The sequence below is a fragment of the Polypterus senegalus genome, chromosome 7, assembly GCF_016835505.1.
Source record: "Polypterus senegalus isolate Bchr_013 chromosome 7, ASM1683550v1, whole genome shotgun sequence".
In the NCBI taxonomy this organism is placed as follows: Eukaryota; Metazoa; Chordata; class Cladistia; order Polypteriformes; family Polypteridae; genus Polypterus; species Polypterus senegalus.
In genome coordinates this window covers 23,623,888-23,641,272 of record NC_053160.1, presented here as the reverse complement: position 1 = coordinate 23,641,272, position 17,385 = coordinate 23,623,888, and the positions used below count along the sequence as shown (strand labels likewise).

Below are 17,385 nucleotides of genomic sequence, written 5' to 3'. Positions count from 1 at the left end.
GAGGTCATCTAGCCAAAATACTGCAATAAAAAAAAAATTAAATATACCCAATCAATGTTAGTACATTATAAGCATCTGTTTTACATTAAACAGTGTAATCATATCTACGAAATAAACTGGACAACCTTAAAATTGATGGTACACTATTCTTTCTTTTTTATTCTCCTGTCAGAATTGCTACTGCAACTCTTCAATGGGACATAATTGAGCATAGGTACCAGAAGAATAAAAAAATACATGAAGTTAAAGGAACAATATTTTACTTTTTCTCTATCTATATGCTTCCCCTTGGCCATATTATTTGTAGCTTTGGACTGGGTTATCATTTTTATGCAGATGATACTCAATTCTATTTCAAGGTTAAAAGTAAAAACTTCATCAGATCTTTCTCAGCTCACAACTTGCCTTAGCAAAAGTAAAACCTGGATGGAGCATAACTCTTAAATTAAACTGCATGAAAACTGAACTCCTGCAAATTGGCACTATAGCACAACTTAAGAAAACAAGCTCCTTTTCAGTCACTCTTGAGGCCCGGGTGACCTCATTAGACCTTCTTCTAATGCAAAAAATGGTGTCATTTTTGATTCCCCACTTTCTTACTCCACCCACATAAAACACAGTAGGAAACTATGCTTAGTGCTGCTGTGATATGCACTTGAGTCCGTATAATCCAAAACTCGATGATCAGGTTTCAAAGCTGATGGATGGAAAAATGAAAAAAGAAAATGAATGGAATGCATAAAGTGTCAGACTTGTGATCATAAACTCTGAATTCCAGTACATTGTCAAACATAGTGCAGGCTCATCCCAAATTATAATAACCCATACTATTATAACATATCTGCTAGAAGAAATATTTGAGACAAGAGTGTGATTCAACCAATTCTAAACATATACTGAAGTCCTGTAAACTTCAATACTAACAGAAAAAAAACATTAATACAACAAGACCGAAAATAAATAAATTTCTAAAGCTAATCAATTCTTAAATTAAACATGATTAAGATTAAGGAAACAGACATTTTAGTAATCTGTACTGCTTTATTCATTTCGATCTTACCAAAACACATAAAAATTCATATATAAAACTAAAAACTAAGTGATCTAGAACTTCCACAAGAATGCTAAAGACTATCAAGAACAAGCTTGGTTAATTTTACCTGATCTCACCATCCTTGTTTTTGTATGAGCTTTTATAGAAACCACTGTAGGTATCTGAAAGATTGGCTGAAAATTCAATTTCCACAATGCAAGTTTGACCTTTTTGCAGATCTTCTGGAAATACAAGGGCAATCTGATCCCAGGGTTTATACTCAAGCATCTCAGAGATTTTTCTGTGGGTTCCCTCCACCATTGAAGATTTTACATTGAGAGACAGACCAGAGCTATGAAGTATAATATTCCTAGTTTCTTCAATGATTTTCATTTTGATTGTAACTGAACCATTGAATGTCATAGTGATTAAGTCAGGATGAAGCGAAATGTCATAATGAACTGGAATAACATTCCGAGGTAATCTTATATTGGTCCATGGGAAGATTTTACCATTTGTCGAAATGGGATACAGAGGTTCCACTGAATGGTCAGTTTTGTTACAGCCTTCCTTAGTAAAGTTACATTTTGGAAGAAAATATATCACCATAGCAACAGTTGCAATAACAAGAAGTACAAAAGCTCCAACAAATAAAGTTCTAGCTGATGGAAAAGAACAAGAACCATTAGATTCCTGTCGAATGTAGGAGGAGTTATTGTTGCGTAGACTTGAAGTCCGGTTCATGAAAGACATTCCTAGAAGGCGTGCTGAAGACTCACAATCTTCTTCCTCTTCGTCAAGTTCATTCTCTCCCAACCCTCGCACCAGCAGTCTTGAACTTCTTGGCTCATATACAGCATCATCAGGTTCTAGAGGATAGAGAGGTGGTTCTTTTGCTAGATCAACAACATCTGGCTCCTCTTCAAACATGCTGTTTTCAATCATATTCCTTGGTAAAGCAATATGATCTAAAAGAACAAACATGAACACATATAATTAAAAAAAAAACAAATTCAGTAAAGGTTTATGTAGCTAACATACAAGTGTATATAACACACCAAAAAATTAAATATATTAATCTCCAAAAGTTTGTTAATGTCAATGTTTTAACCAAGTTGCTTGACTTACTAAATATTTTAAAGAAGCCCCAGTGGGTGTTCAAGTGTGGCTGTGTTTTAGTGTGTCAAGTGAAGGAATGTAGAGTTAAAACTAAAACATTCATTTATCCCTTTACTTTCTGAACCCATTTAATGTAACATAAACATTACTAGAATATTAGAACAATCTGAACGAGAAACAGCCAAGCAGCTCAACAAAGCTCATCACTCCTATCCACACAAAGCTCGTCAATCCTATCCTAAAGGGTAATGAGATGCCTATTCCAGCAGTATCAGCATAGTCTGTCCCCTTCACTACTCATAGAATGGCTAGACAAGCTAAACCATATCTCTGGCACTATGCTCTTTTGAATATCATATATTCTGCAAGAACTTTATACTTTCTTTCATCAAAATAGTAGCACTGAAAAAACTAATCTAACAATAATAATAATTGATGCCGAAAATAGTTGCCAACAGATATTGATAGTTTGCCTTGTTACATATTACTTATGTAACTTTTTTTTAACCAAGAGAAATGTTAAGCAAATGTTGAGATATGAAGGAGATGGGGAATGTAAATATAGTGGAAGGTTGCAGAGGAAAGAACTTATTGAATATTTTCAACAAGTAACAAATGCATCTCTTGCAAGATCTGTTAATATTGAGCTCAGTTATTAAGGGAAGAGAACCATGATGAGGAAGGACCTGAAAATAAAACATCGGTGTAATGGTATTTCCTTTCTCTTACTTACACTTGCCTGAAGAAGAGGCCCAAGTTGCCTCGAAAGGTTACATATTGTAATCTTTTTAGTTAGCTGATAAAAGGTGTCAGTTTGCTTGACTTCTCACTACATTCATAATGGCTAACATGGTGCAACACCCTAGTATTACACTTGGAAATAAGTCACTACCACTCTCTCAATGCCACTTTCAATGTTTCACCTGCCAGCTCAAAATTCTTATCTGACAGTGTAAAATCCTACTCATCAACAATATGGAAAGCCTCTTGTGCAGGTCACTTCTGTTGATCATAGTGACAGCCAGTATGTGATTTCATACTGTAAGGAAAAAAAAGTCAACTTTGGAATACACAATGTTACAGTCTTTGCTGTGCTCTAGCAGAGGAAACAAACAGTACACTCTAATATAATTGTTAAGTGTTGACAAAAGATGCCTAGCCTTCTCCTGTTTTATGTTGACAGGGCCTTGAAAGTGTTAAGATGGAACTTAGTAGGAAGACTTGTTGCTATGCACTTTTTTGGCATGATGTGGTGATCTTGCACACAATCCACTTCCGACTTGACAAAAAAGCCACAGACTCATATTTAATAAGCCATGTGTTTATTTCAGTATGAATTATGATTAGGATTTTTAAAAAAGTTATTGTTAAGAGAATTTAGATCCAGTGTAATCTAAATATTACTTTATTTACAGGCTGTGAATTTCAGTGTTGCACTACAATAACGGAGCATTTTACTTTCAACTTTAACATTGAGTACTTTATATTAAAAGTAAAAACTTGCTGCTTTTTTGTTTAATTAAAAGCCTGTTGTTATTTGTATCAAGTTACAGTAAAAATACATGTTCCATGTGCTGTGAAAGTGTAATCATGTGACCAGTCATTCAGCTATGAGTAGTAGCCACTATAGCTACGATCAAGAGTCAGATCATTCATTATCATCAAGACAACTGTATGGCACAGCTTATGGTAGGGCAGACCAGTCTAACGATTTAACATATAAGGTAACAGAGACAGCTCAGCCTTATAGGGGGGCAAAGTTAACAGGGCAGCTAAAAACAGCTTAGTTCATTGCCAAAAACAAAAAAGTAACAAATGCAAACATTCTACAGCTTATTGTGGTATTGAAGGTAATTGAGTGTTCAACAGTAGAACAACACAAATGCAATGAAAAGAGGAAATGCACATGTAGCTACATGCACACGAGTAAATGAAATGTAGTATGCAATATCAGCTACATGGATGGATGCTAATTAATTCAGTTATTCTTTTTAAAGGGACAACTCCAAAATATAACCAGTATATGAAATGCAGTTACCAAAAGAAGAAAAGAGAAAAAAAAAACACACACACACACACACACACACACACACACACTGCTTTTATTAGGCAAAGCAATGTAATATTAGTGTTACATTAGTGAGAACCTTTCTGGTCCCCCTTTGAATTCTCTTTGAATTTTATGATAGGTTTGGGAGAGGGAAGTGCCTCAAACCAGTTTGGCAAGTGTTTCTCTGCTAAAGTCTCCCTCTCAACCCCCACATAAAGCCAAGCTGCCTAACTGCCAAGCTTTACCTTAACATATGGTTTTGGGGGCAGGTGTGAAGATGTTCTATCCACCCACTGGTCTGAAGTATGGCTGTTGGGAACTGGCTTGTATCAGAAGCCTTTAAGTACCATGACGTCCTACTGGCTGCAGGGGTTGGACAGAAAACCTATAAAATTTGCTTGCTTTACCTCACCCTCTCTCTCTTACCAAATGATGAAAGACCATCTCACACCATGAACTGAAAAGGACAACACAATGAAGAGCACAGCTCGGCAGCCATATTGAGACAGGCATGCAGCCTGTTCTAAAGAAAGCTGACCACAAATGATGCCTTAACTACAGTAGAGACATTTTAAGTAACTAACAAGTCTGTGTGCCTACTGAAACTACACATCACCATTTATCAGGTTGTATGGTTGCCAATATTCAAATGTACTTTGCATAATGTTATTATTTATGAATATTATCTATAATACATTGTTTAAATTGTAACTCCTGCTTGTCTTTTACTACACCTAATTGCCTGAGGTAAGAGATGTAGAAGGGAAGGTGGAGAGAAGTTATATGGTACAATACCTTATAAACATTGGTAAGTCTATGAGATTTGAGGCATTCTGACAAAGGCCACATATTAATAATACAAAAGGGGAAAGTAGAGTAATCTCTACTTAGATAAAACAATGGGAAGCAAGAAACAAATTGCATGAAATGTTACTTTTCATAAATTATTATTATTCAGGTAATTTTTTAAATGTACAAATGCATATTTAACTCTCAAAACAACAAATGATCTATATTTGGCAAAGTTTTGTTACATAAAATTGAAGCGGTAAGGCCCAGAGGGAAGACAATCAAGACATCGTTATGGGTAACGTCAGACTATTTCAAAAGAACTGGTCTCACCCAAAAAATGATGTCATGGACCGCAAACAGAAAAATTAAAAGATTTGGTGGGGGGCAATCGGCTAACCTGGGTAAACTAGGAAAATGATAATTATACAGATGGTGGTGCTCATGGCTGCGATTATGACGATAATGATGTTGTCTCATTCTAAACTCTCTTTGAAATTTCCCCTGAAGTCTATAAATGTGTTGCATGAGATATGAATCCATTCGCCAAAGTGAAATTCAGACCCAGACTTACACATGTTACTGTGAATTATGTTAATAAAATTCTTCAATAATTTAATAAAAAATTACCTGGAAATTGTATCCTTTACATATGTCTGTTGTTGGAAATCTAGCTTCATTATTTTAAAAGTACTCATATTGGTATTCTTTATTGGCTCGTCTTTAAATAGAATACTAGGTATCGATAGCAGGTTATGACACTGAACACACCTAGGTCTAATACCATCAGTTTAAAGCTAAAATCAAGGTTGAAGAGTCAGCCTTTCCAGTTCTATTAATGTTTATTCTTATATTCCACAGTGCCTGGCTTTTGATGTCTGTTAATCCTTCCCAAACTCATTCAAGGTACTGTAATTTAAATATTGCATTCTTGTTTCTCCTAATAAACCTCAATTTAATCACAAATTTTTCAGCTTAACACTGTACTGTAAACCTATTCCACTAATAAGCACATTGTAACTGTGATAAACTTCAAAATTTTAAAAATGTCCTTACTGTTGCAAATAAAAAATAAAAAAAGATATTAAAATGCACAAATTATAGATCTAATCATGCGGAAGTAATGTGATACAGAAGTTGAAAATGTAGCAACTTTGTTTATCTAAACTGACCTAAAAAATCTTACATTATGAATAAAGACAGAACTGTGCTATTCTTACCTCTACAATATTAGTAAAATTTATCAAGATGCAATTTCACATAACTTTTCACAATTAAAATTAATCTTGTTAGTTTAAAAGCCTTCCACCACAGTAAACTGCACCTTTTTATAGCTTGCTACTTGCATAGAAAGTGGATTATGTATTTCAGAGGTCAAAGAACAAGCCTGCCAATTCTTCTCTATAAATAACCATTAAATCCTATGTTTGTTACTCTAATAATATTGTACGTGAGAAATGGAACAGTTTCTTTAGAGAGGATGGGGTCCTTTTAGAGAAGGATTGTATTGAGAGCTGTACCAGTAATATTAATGACAGACATATAAAAAAGTGTTAAGTTTATTAAAGCTTATTATTTTAAATCAGTAATATTCTTAAACTAGTGGGGGGTGATGGATGTGTAGTCGAAGTCATAACTGATGGCTCATTAAAAGTGATCCTTAAATCTTGCTTTTTTCTTTATTATCTAACTTGCTATAAACTATATTGTAATTCAGCGTTTCCCAACCTCGGTCCTCGAGGTACACTGTGGCTGCAGGTTTTTGTTCCAACCAGATTCCTAATCAGTGACAACACCTGATAACACTGATCTCATTTAATTAGCTGGTATTTTTCTTTTATTCTACATTCAGAAAGGCACAGCAGGATGCTTTTTACATTTAAGACATTTAGAAATATTTCTGCTTTTGCTATACAGTACATTTAAATGATTAACTGTCTTTTGTTGATTTCATTATATTTTACCCTTTCTCTGCACAGTTTTTCCCCTTTGTTGCATCTTATTAATGACAAAAATTAGCAGAGCAGACACCCAGGCAAACAACACTGAATAATCAAAGGCTGCAACTACTTTAGAATTAGACCCACTAATTAGTAAATAATGGTTTAATTAAACAATTAGAACACCTAGAAAAGTAGAATGAAAATCAAGATGAAAATAACATTAAAAAGAAAAAAATACATTAGTCCCATATAACTGCTTGGTACATTTTAATATATATACTGTATATATATATATATATATATACACATATATATATATACACATATATATACATATATATATATATATATACACACATATACACATATATATATATATACACATATATATATATATACACACATATATATACATACATATATATATATATACACATATATATATATATATATATATATATATATATATATATATATATATATATATATTTTACCAAACTAGTTTTCTAGTTTCTATATTGTTACCAAAACACAGAACTTGTGAAATAACACATAACTTAATTAGCCCAGGAGTCCAATTAAAAAAAGAAGCTGGTTGGAACAAAAACCTGCTGCCACAGGGGGTCCCCAGGACCATGGTTGAGAAACACTGACTGACTGGTGTACAAACTGGGTCTCTATTCAAAATGAATGCTGCAAAAATGTAAACTTTATAAAAATAAAAAATAAAAAAATAAATTAAAATTACAATATTACAATTAAAATACAAAGAAATCCTTTGACAAGATGTTTCTTTTTTAAAAGTAAGTTTAAAAATGAATCTGAAAAATTCAAAATAACATGCAGAAGATTTTTTATGGCACATTTGTATTGGTACACAAATGACAATAAATACAATTTCAGTGATTGTCCTTAATTCAAAATTCTGATAAATAATGCATGGTCGCCCAAAGAGTAGCACAGTGGGGTAGTCGTAATGCTGCAGCCTCGCAGTGAAGAAGCCAGGGTACACATTCTGGGTGCTTCCTGCACGAAGTTTGTAAGTTCTCCCCATGGCTGTGTGGGTTTCCTCTGGTTGCTCCAGTTTCTCCCCCATAGTCCACAGACATGCAGATTAGATGAACTGGCATTGCCAAATTGGCCCTAATGTGTGTAAGTGTGATTATCTTGCTATGGACTAGCACCCTGTCCAGGTATTTTTCCTGCTTTGCGCTCTATATTAGCTGGCATAGGCCCCAGCTTCCCTGTGATCCTACTCAAGAAAAGTGGGACTGGAAGATGGATGGATGCAAGATTATAACTGTCTGATATTTTGCCAATATATGTTACAAATTCGAGTGAAGTGCATTCATGATACTAAAACACTATTATTATTCTAGGCAAAATTTACCAAAGCAATCTGATTTAATGCCTAAGGCCAGAGTTATACTTCATGCAACACGACGCATGCTGCAGTGGATGCTCCTGCTACGCAAGCGTTGTAATGCTTATACTTGCGCGCGTACTTTACATAAATCTGGAGGAATCCACCAGGTGGTACTGTAAGATATTATCACGGTGAGAACATGTTCGGCTTCTCTGTGTTGTGAATTGCCTAGAACACACATTAAATTCCGATGACACCTTACCGTAATATCTCTGAAAAGGATGTTTATTGATTAAATCCATCAATCCGGGGATGTGTCCATTCCAGCAAGCACTGGGCACGAGTGAGAAACAATACCTGGACGAGGCCTCAGCTCATCGCAAGGTGAATACAAGCACACACATACACTAGCGTCATTTTAGCGGCACCAAATCCCCAAATCTTTGGAAGGAAACCGGAGCACAGTGTGGAATACAAGCAGGAAATACCAGTAACATAACTCCCTGCGAGACAGCAATGCTACCGCTCCGCCACCGTGTCACCCCCATGTGTGTAATTATTCCCCCCATGTGTGTAATTATTAACAGTATTCATTATTTAAATGAAATTATATGTAAAATGTAACATACACACTTTAATGCATTTCATCATGAAAGTGATATCAGGTATAAATCTAAAGATTGTAAATGTGCACAGAGTTGAAGTATCATACATTTAATTTGTTCTGTGTGGTGATCTATTGCTGCTTGCCGCTGCTGTCAGGTCCAAGAAGCTCGTAGCGATTAAAAACTGGGATGACGTTTACGATGGTCTGCTTTAATCAAAGTAAACTACAAGGTTAAAATGGACATTTCGAGATTAAAGCCGCAATTTCCACTTTATGCACAAAATACACGTTTTCACGATGTCCTTTATTTTTTTCTCAGTGGCTCAAATACAGCGCTATACATTATGTTGCTGTTGTGAAGTTGCAAAAAAAGACTGCACAAAAGATGGTATGCGAGACTTTAAAATGTATCGTGTCATTACGATCCGGAAAATGCGACGCTTGAATATAACAGCACCACGAATGCATCTGTATGTCAGCATTTTGCTTCACCATATCAAACAGCGAAGCACGCACATCGATCCCCGCAGGATCTTCATAGAGGCTTTCTGTCACATGTAGATAGTAAATAGAGACTCTGACATCATGTTCTGACTTTTAGCACACAGCGCCCCCCGACTTTTTGCTGGTACTGCAACTCGCTCACGTGTCAAGTTAATTTCCGAGGACCTGCTCAGAGGACGCATGAAATGAACGCTGGGAACGCGTGGCAGCCATGATGCGGGCGCGTACGCGTTCTGAGCGTGAAGTATAAACCGGCCCTAAGAAGTCTACTATTGGCCACATCCTGGCACTGAGGTTTCTCTTGGAGTGCAAACACAAATATCGGCAAAGTTTCTTTGCAGCCTTTGTTGATTTTCATAAAATGTTCGACTCAGCTGATCAAACTAGACTTTGAAAGATCCACCCAAAGTTGTTGGATATCACATCTGGCCTGTACACTTGTACTGTGAGTGCTGTGCAGAGTGGAGGCAGATGGACTGGGTGTTGGGCAGGGTCTTGGGGTCCAACGGCTGTGGGGCATCTGTTGGTAAAGAAAGATTCATGGATTTTGACTTTGCCAATGAAGCTGTGATCTTTGCGGAGTGAGGAATCTGTCTGGGCTTGCAAGTGTCCTGGATAAAAACCAAGATCCAGGCCTTTAATGACATTTTAGGCAAAGCCATCAGCAGTGTGTCTGTCTGAGGAGAGAGTGTCGACTTTGTTTACTATTTTGCTATATGGTTGCGAGACATTTATGCTATACAGAGACCTGAGATAAAGACTGGAATCCTTTGGTACGGAGTCTCTTTGGAGAATCCTTGGGTACTGCTGGTTTGACTTCTGTGTCAAATGAGCACTTGCCCATTGAGTCCTGAATGAGGAACATTACCTGCATTGTGAGAGGGCATCAGTTACAGAACTATGGCCATGTGGCTTGATTCCCCAAGGATGATTCGGCTCGCAGGATTCTCGCCGTTGGGGATCCGAGCAGCTGGACCAGACCAAGGGGACTACCACATAACACCTGGCTGTGGCAGATAGATGGTCACTTCTGGGGGGGGCGGGACTGGAGGATTGCCTGGGGTATTGTCAATCTGAATCCTGAGCGTGCTGTACCAGTGCATGCTCCCCAACCTGACGTGACCCTACTCTGGTAAAGAAAAAGACAGTGCGACTTCTAAACTTGAACGGGACCTGCTTCCTCCATTAATACATTATACCAAACCATGCTGTACTGTACACATACAACATACTGAAAAATGCTAAAATGTCAATTCTCTCACCTATCTTTAACCTTATATACAGTGGGTACGGAAAGTATTCAGACCCCCTTCAATTTTTCACTCTTTGTTATATTGCAGCCATTTGCTAAAATCATTTAAATTAATTTTTTTCCTCATTAATGTACACACAGCACCCCATATTGACAGACAAAAAAAAGAATTTTTGAAATTGTTGCAGATTTATTAAAAAAGATAAACTGAAATATCACATGGTCCTAAGTATTCAGACCCTTTGCTCAGTATTTAGTAGAAGCACCCTTTTGAGCTAATACAGCCATGAGTCTTCTTGGGAAAGATGCAACAAGTTTTTCACACCTGGATTTGGGGATCCTCTGCCATTCCTCCTTGCAGATCCTCTCCAGTTCTGTCAGTTTGGATAGTAAACGTTGGTGGACAGCCATTTTTAGGTCTCTCCAGAGATGCTCAATTGGGTTTAAGTCAGGGCTTGTGCTGGGCCATTCAAGAACAGTCACAGAGTTGTTGTGAAGCCACTCCTTCGTTATTTTAGCTGTGTGCTTAGGGTCATTGTCTTGTTGGAAGGTTAACCTTCGGCCCAGTCTGAGGTCCTTAGCACTCTGGAAAAGGTTTTTTTCCAGGATATCCCTGTACTTGGCTGCAATTCATCTTTCCCTCGATTGCAACCAGTCGTCCTGTCCCTGCAGCTGAAAAACACCCCCAGAGCATGATGCTGCCACCGCCATGCTTCACTGTGGGGACTGTATTGGACAAGTGATGACAAGTGATGTTGCATCTTTCCCAAGAACACTCATGGCTGTATTAGCTCAAAAGGGTGCTTCTACTAAATACTGAGCAAAGGGTCTGAATACTTAGGACCATGTGATATTTCAGTTTTTCTTTTTTAATAAATCTGCAACAATTTCAAAAATTCTTTTTTTTGTCTGTCAATATGGGGTGCTGTGTGTACATTAATGAGGAAAAAAATTAATTTAAATGATTTTAGCAAATGGCTGCAATATAACAAAGAGTGAAAAATTGAAGGGGGTCTGAATGCTTTCCGTACCCACTGTATGAATGAAACATGAAGTATCATGATAAAAGCATTAAAAATAAAAGGTAATTATTTTGTATAAATTCAACTGGAAGAACCATTTATCAGTAAGACTCCCTGAAGGAAGTACCAGTTCAACACTTAAAATGTCTTTGCTCATACTCTTCATAACAGGTTGTCTCTCTGGTAAACTTAAGACATAATACAAAAGTGTAATTATGGGGTGTTAACAAGTCATATGAAAAGTTGAAGTTAGGACTGGTCTCCAAGGAAGTAAATGGAGCTGGCACAGATCAAGTGCTGCACTCACTCACTCTTGCATGTTGAGTTCCCTCCATGCTTTATTGAGCTGGAAATGATTTGTTTAGTACAAGTCCTACTACTCTTAAAATATTTCAAGGTGTAGTTTCATGGAACATTTCCTTTGTTTTAAGCCTTACAAAGTCATCCAAATTCTACTATCTCATTTAGTGTCCAAGAATAATACTTATAAAAACACTGTAAATTATGATGCCAATAATCAGATGTTAACTTCATAACATAATGTAACATTACACCTTACCCAGTGGAAGCAGGACTGAATAGCTTTCCATTTTGAACCCAATTGAAAAGAAAACAGGGTCAATCCAAATGCATGGCTACCTCCAGCTTACTTTAACCCCTTTTGCTCACTCATTGTCTAGAGACCTTAGACAGTTTTTTTTTTTTTTTAAATATCAATTGAAAACTGTTTCACAAATCATTCCATACACAATAATGTGAAAACCTACTAAATGCAATTGCAATAATATTAAGGATACTGTACAGGGAGTCCTCAGGTTATGACACAGTTCCGTTCCTACAACAGTGATGTAACCTGAATTTTGGTGTAAGCCAAAACACACCCTAGCCTAAGTCACTTACCTATACTAACACATTTGCAAAATCATAATCTAGAACACAAAAACATAACTAAGCTACAGAAAAGGACATAAATATACTGTACTGTAGTAAAAGAAAAAATTAATGAAAAGAAAAAAAAAAAATCCTTACCTTTATTTCATTCCACATCTCAATTTGTTTACGTTTTTATGGGAGTGAGCATTGTAAACTCGAAACACTATATGTCGAGATGTTGTAATTCGAGGACCCCCTGTATATAACACTGAATGGAATCTGAACAGAGGTGTTGAAAAAGTTTGCTTTTTTCATCTTTCATCTCAAGGTGCACGTTTTTACTTTCAAAATATTTTAGCAGCTTTCCAAACTATTCTATATAGGAATAAACCAAACTTTAAAAGCTCTTGTTTCTTATTTATTTTACTCATTAAAAATATTTCAACTGCTCAATTAGTTTGTAACATACCCGTATTTCAGAATTAATTTCTTTAAGTCCCCCCACCTACCCATTTCAGCTGCTGTAGGTTCTCTCTCCTCAGAACTCAAACATATACTTGTAATGAACATTTTTTCATTAAATTATTTCCTACACAGCAGATAACATATTTGGCCTAAGATTGACTGAGAACGATACAATAATTATTCTCAATATGGAGCTGATAAGCTGCAATGTCCAGGCTTTTTCTCTACACTTGACTAGTCATAGGCCTTGTTCACACGGGCGTTAAGTTTTTGGATAAACGAACTTGCTCTGAACGTCCTAGACGTTTATGTTGCATTTTGTGGTGGCGATCGATTGACTTCTACACGGGCGTTCGTTTGTCTCTGTCTAACGCCAGCCTGCAGCCCAAATTGTAGTTTGTGTGTTAACCTGTGGAGGCAGTGTCGGGAACTGGATATGAAAGCCCTTGTCGTTTTATTTGAAGTGCCTCCTTTCAATATGGACCATTTTGCTATGTTAGATATTAATCTTCTTGTTTTAAAAATACTCATAATACGGCGACGTAGGGAGAGAAAAATCGCCGCCGCTACTAGGTTCATCCTCTGACTGCACAACGTCGGGTTAAAGGAAGTTTTTTTGTGCTTTATGAAGAAATGCAAAAATTTCCGCGCAAGTTTTTTAATTACTGTCGGATGTCGGTTTCCACTTTTGATTGTCTGCTGCAGCTGGTGCAATGCCACATTGCACGCCGATCAACCAATATGCGACTTGGTGTTAGCCCCGAAGAGAGACTACTTGTCACTTTGAGGTAAGGAATCAGTAGTCGAGTGTGCGCTTACACCGGTGTTATGCACTGAAATGCCCCCCAATTGGATTGCCCCACCTACATAATCATTATCAAATATTATATTAGAACATAAATTAATAGGTTCATGGTTTACAAAATACATGAGACAATAAAATAAGCAATATGAAAATATATATGTTGTATATGAAAACATAAAAATATCCGGTCCTCCGAAGCGTAAAATAAACGCGAGAAAACGAACTAGAAGCGGTTTCCTTGCGTTCGTTGGGTTTTGAACGCCAAGAAAAAGCTGCATGCAACGTTTTTTTGATGCCGTATAAACGCGCTGCCAGACAAACGACGCCACCAAAGCCCGTGTGAACACTCTCATTGACTCCTACGTAGAAAACACTCGGCACTTGAACGCGCCACGGACGCTACTTAACGCAAAAACGCTCGATTTTAACGCCCGTGTGAACAAGGCCTTACATTTATCAACAGGTACTTCAACATAACAACTATATCTGTAATACAATAAATTATTACAGATGTAGCAGCAGAATAGCAAAGTTTTTTTTCAAGCCAGCCACTTGGCAATTGGCTTTGACAGTGCAAATGGAGTCATTGCTGAATTTCAAATGCAGTACAGGATAAGAAAAAAAAAAAGAAAACATTTTCCTTCTTAGCAGACCAAAAAAAAAAATCACACTTAAACCACATCTCTAGAGTCTCTATGTAATGTTTTCGAAGCATGCCATGATATGAAAACATAAATCTCCATGATTGTTCACATAAACATATAGAGCTAAGCTTGGTATAATCATTATAACTACTTGTTTTAATGCATTATTCACAAGGAAACTATCATAGTAAAAGCAGAGCACAGTGTCATGTGACTGAAATGTATCGGTATGAATAAAAAAAAAAAAGCTTATCTGAGCTAGAAGGTGGCATGGTATATTTATAAGCACTGCTGCCTTATTAATTCTGTATCCTAGGTTCAAATCCGACACCTGCTGTCTATATGGAAGTTGCATATTCATCCCTTGCCCATATGGGTTTTTCTCTACTCCTCCAAAAATGCCAATGCCAATTTGCTCTGTGCAAGTGCAAGTTGGTACAATTGGTGTCCCTGAAAGGGACTGGTATACTGTCTGGGGTGGGGTTCCTGCTTTAAGCCTAGCATTGTTTGGGAAAACATCCAAACCACCCCCCCATCGCACACTCTGAACTGGATTACGAATGTTTAAGAATATTATTATAAAAAGGGGGTTCAAAAGAAAAACACACACAAAACTAGAACCAAAAATCACAAAACAGCAATCTAACATTTAAATCATCATTTAGTCCTACAGCCGTATAAATATAAACTACTATAATAGAAAAACAAAGCTCTAGAATTACATTAACAAAAGACAATAATCCAATCCATCAACAGTTTTTTTTTCTCCATCCACTATCCTCCCATGGTATGAAGAGGTGCTATCAGATGCATCAGCAACTATTGACTGACCTGATATGAGCACAAGCACACAAGTACAGATGTTGATATTTATATGTCACTTAGGACTGGCTCTTGCCACATATGAGTGGGCTGTTAATCATAAAATGTATTGTAGGTCAATGATGAGCTACAAAATGTTAACCTACTTTGAGGAAGTGGAAAGAAGCCTTTTTCATTTGGATTAGTTATTTTCATTTGAAACTGAACATGCAATGCCAAAAAAACACTTAGGTTAAGATTACTTGGAAAGTAAATTTAGCTGTACAGAATAAAGCTGTTCTCGGGTTACCATCAAGCATCAGGACAATATGCTTTGTTTAAAGGTAATGCTCTTTAATGAAATAGGGTGAAGTGGTATAAAGACAAGGAGGAAACAAAACTTTTATTCTGTTTTACCATACACATAAACAGTTTTTTTTTTTTTTTATATAAATGCAAGTAAATAATAGCACTGTTTTCAGGCCATGACCTTCAAAATAAAACAGACACAGGGGAATTAGAGAAAAGCAGAAAAACTTCCAAGAAATAACTCTTTTCCTATAGAGACTGTACCAATGAATACCAATCTCTACACTAACATTACTCCACTTATAACAATATATATATATATATATATATATATATATATATATCCTGCGGGGAAGTGTAGGAAGCATAGCTTTGCCTTACTTAATGTGGTGTTGTTATTCTGCCTTACATTTTAGTAAAAATTTTATTTCCGCTCCAAAAAAAAACCACACCACAGTAGAAGCTTTTTTATAAATCTATTTTTTCCGGTCAGAACTTTGAATCACTTAGAATGCAAAGCTGGGCATGCATAGTAAATGCTCCTGAACAGCAAAATAAAAAAGATTGTTTTCAGACAACATTAAAACCACGGACAGATGAAATCCATCCATCGTCCAACCCGTTGAATCAGAACACAGGGTCACAGGAGTCTGCTGGAGCCAATCCCAGCCAACACTGGGCGCAGGGCAGGAACAAATCCTGGGCAGGGTGCCAACCCACCACAGGACACACACACCCACACACCAAGCACACACTAGGGACAATTTAGAACCACCAATCCACCTAGCCTGCATGTCTTTGGACTGTGGGAGGAAGCCGGAGTACCCGGGGGGAAACCCACGCAGACACGGGGACAACATGCAAACTCCACGCAGGGAGGACCTGGAAAGCGAACCCAGGTCTCCTAACTGCGAGGCAGCAGCGATACCACTGCACCACCATGCCGCCCCGACAGATGAAATGAATAACATAATTATCTCATTACAATGGCACTTGTCAAGAGGTTGGACATATTAGGCAGCAAGTGAACAGTGAATTCTTGAATGTAACATGTTGAAAACACAAAAAAGAAATGCAAAGTGGGCAAGTGTAATTTTCTAAGCGACTTTGATAAGGACCACCACATTGTGATGGCAAGATAACTGGGTCAGATCATCTCTAAAATGGCAGGTCTAATGGGGTGTTCCCAGTATACACTGGTTAGAGCCTACAAAAATGATCTAAGGAAGGACAACCAGTGAACCAGCGACCAGGTAATGGGTGCGCAAGAATCACTGATGTGCATGGGGAGCAAAGGCTAGCCCATCTGGTAAAGAGATACTGTAGCATGAATTACTGAAAAATGTAATGCTGGCCATTGGTGTCAGAACACACACACTGCATCACAGCTGCCTGTATTTGGGGCAGTTTATATGTGAGCATGTACTTTATGTACATCTGGAAGATTCCACCAGGTGGCAGTGCGAAATATCAAGCTTTGCTGTGTTGTGAATTGCCTGAAACATCCATTAAATTCCAAGGACACCTTCCCACAATATCTCTGAAAAGGATGGGTGTTTAATAATTACATCGGGTGCGGAGAGAAACAAAATTCCTGGATGGAGCATCAACCCATCGCAAGGTGACACAAGCATACACATACACTAGCGTCATTTTAGCATCACCAAATCCCTAAACCTTCATGTCTTTGGAAGGAAACCAGAGCACACTATGGAAACCCACCAGCAAAACATGCAAACTCCAGGCAGGGAACACCAGCGACGTGACTCCCATTGAGACAGCAGTTTTACCACTCTGCCACCG

General features: G+C 37.2%; 1 protein-coding gene across 1 annotated transcript in view; it reads right to left on the bottom strand.

Moving 5' to 3' along the window:
• Positions 1 to 17,385, bottom strand: part of LOC120532402 (leucyl/cystinyl aminopeptidase) — a 102,861-nt gene that overhangs the window by 76,197 nt on the left and 9,279 nt on the right. Inside the window, exon 2 of the mRNA XM_039758359.1 lies at positions 1,161 to 2,001. Coding sequence (XP_039614293.1) covers positions 1,161 to 2,001 — 841 coding nt within the window. The remainder of the gene's footprint in view (positions 1 to 1,160; positions 2,002 to 17,385) is intronic.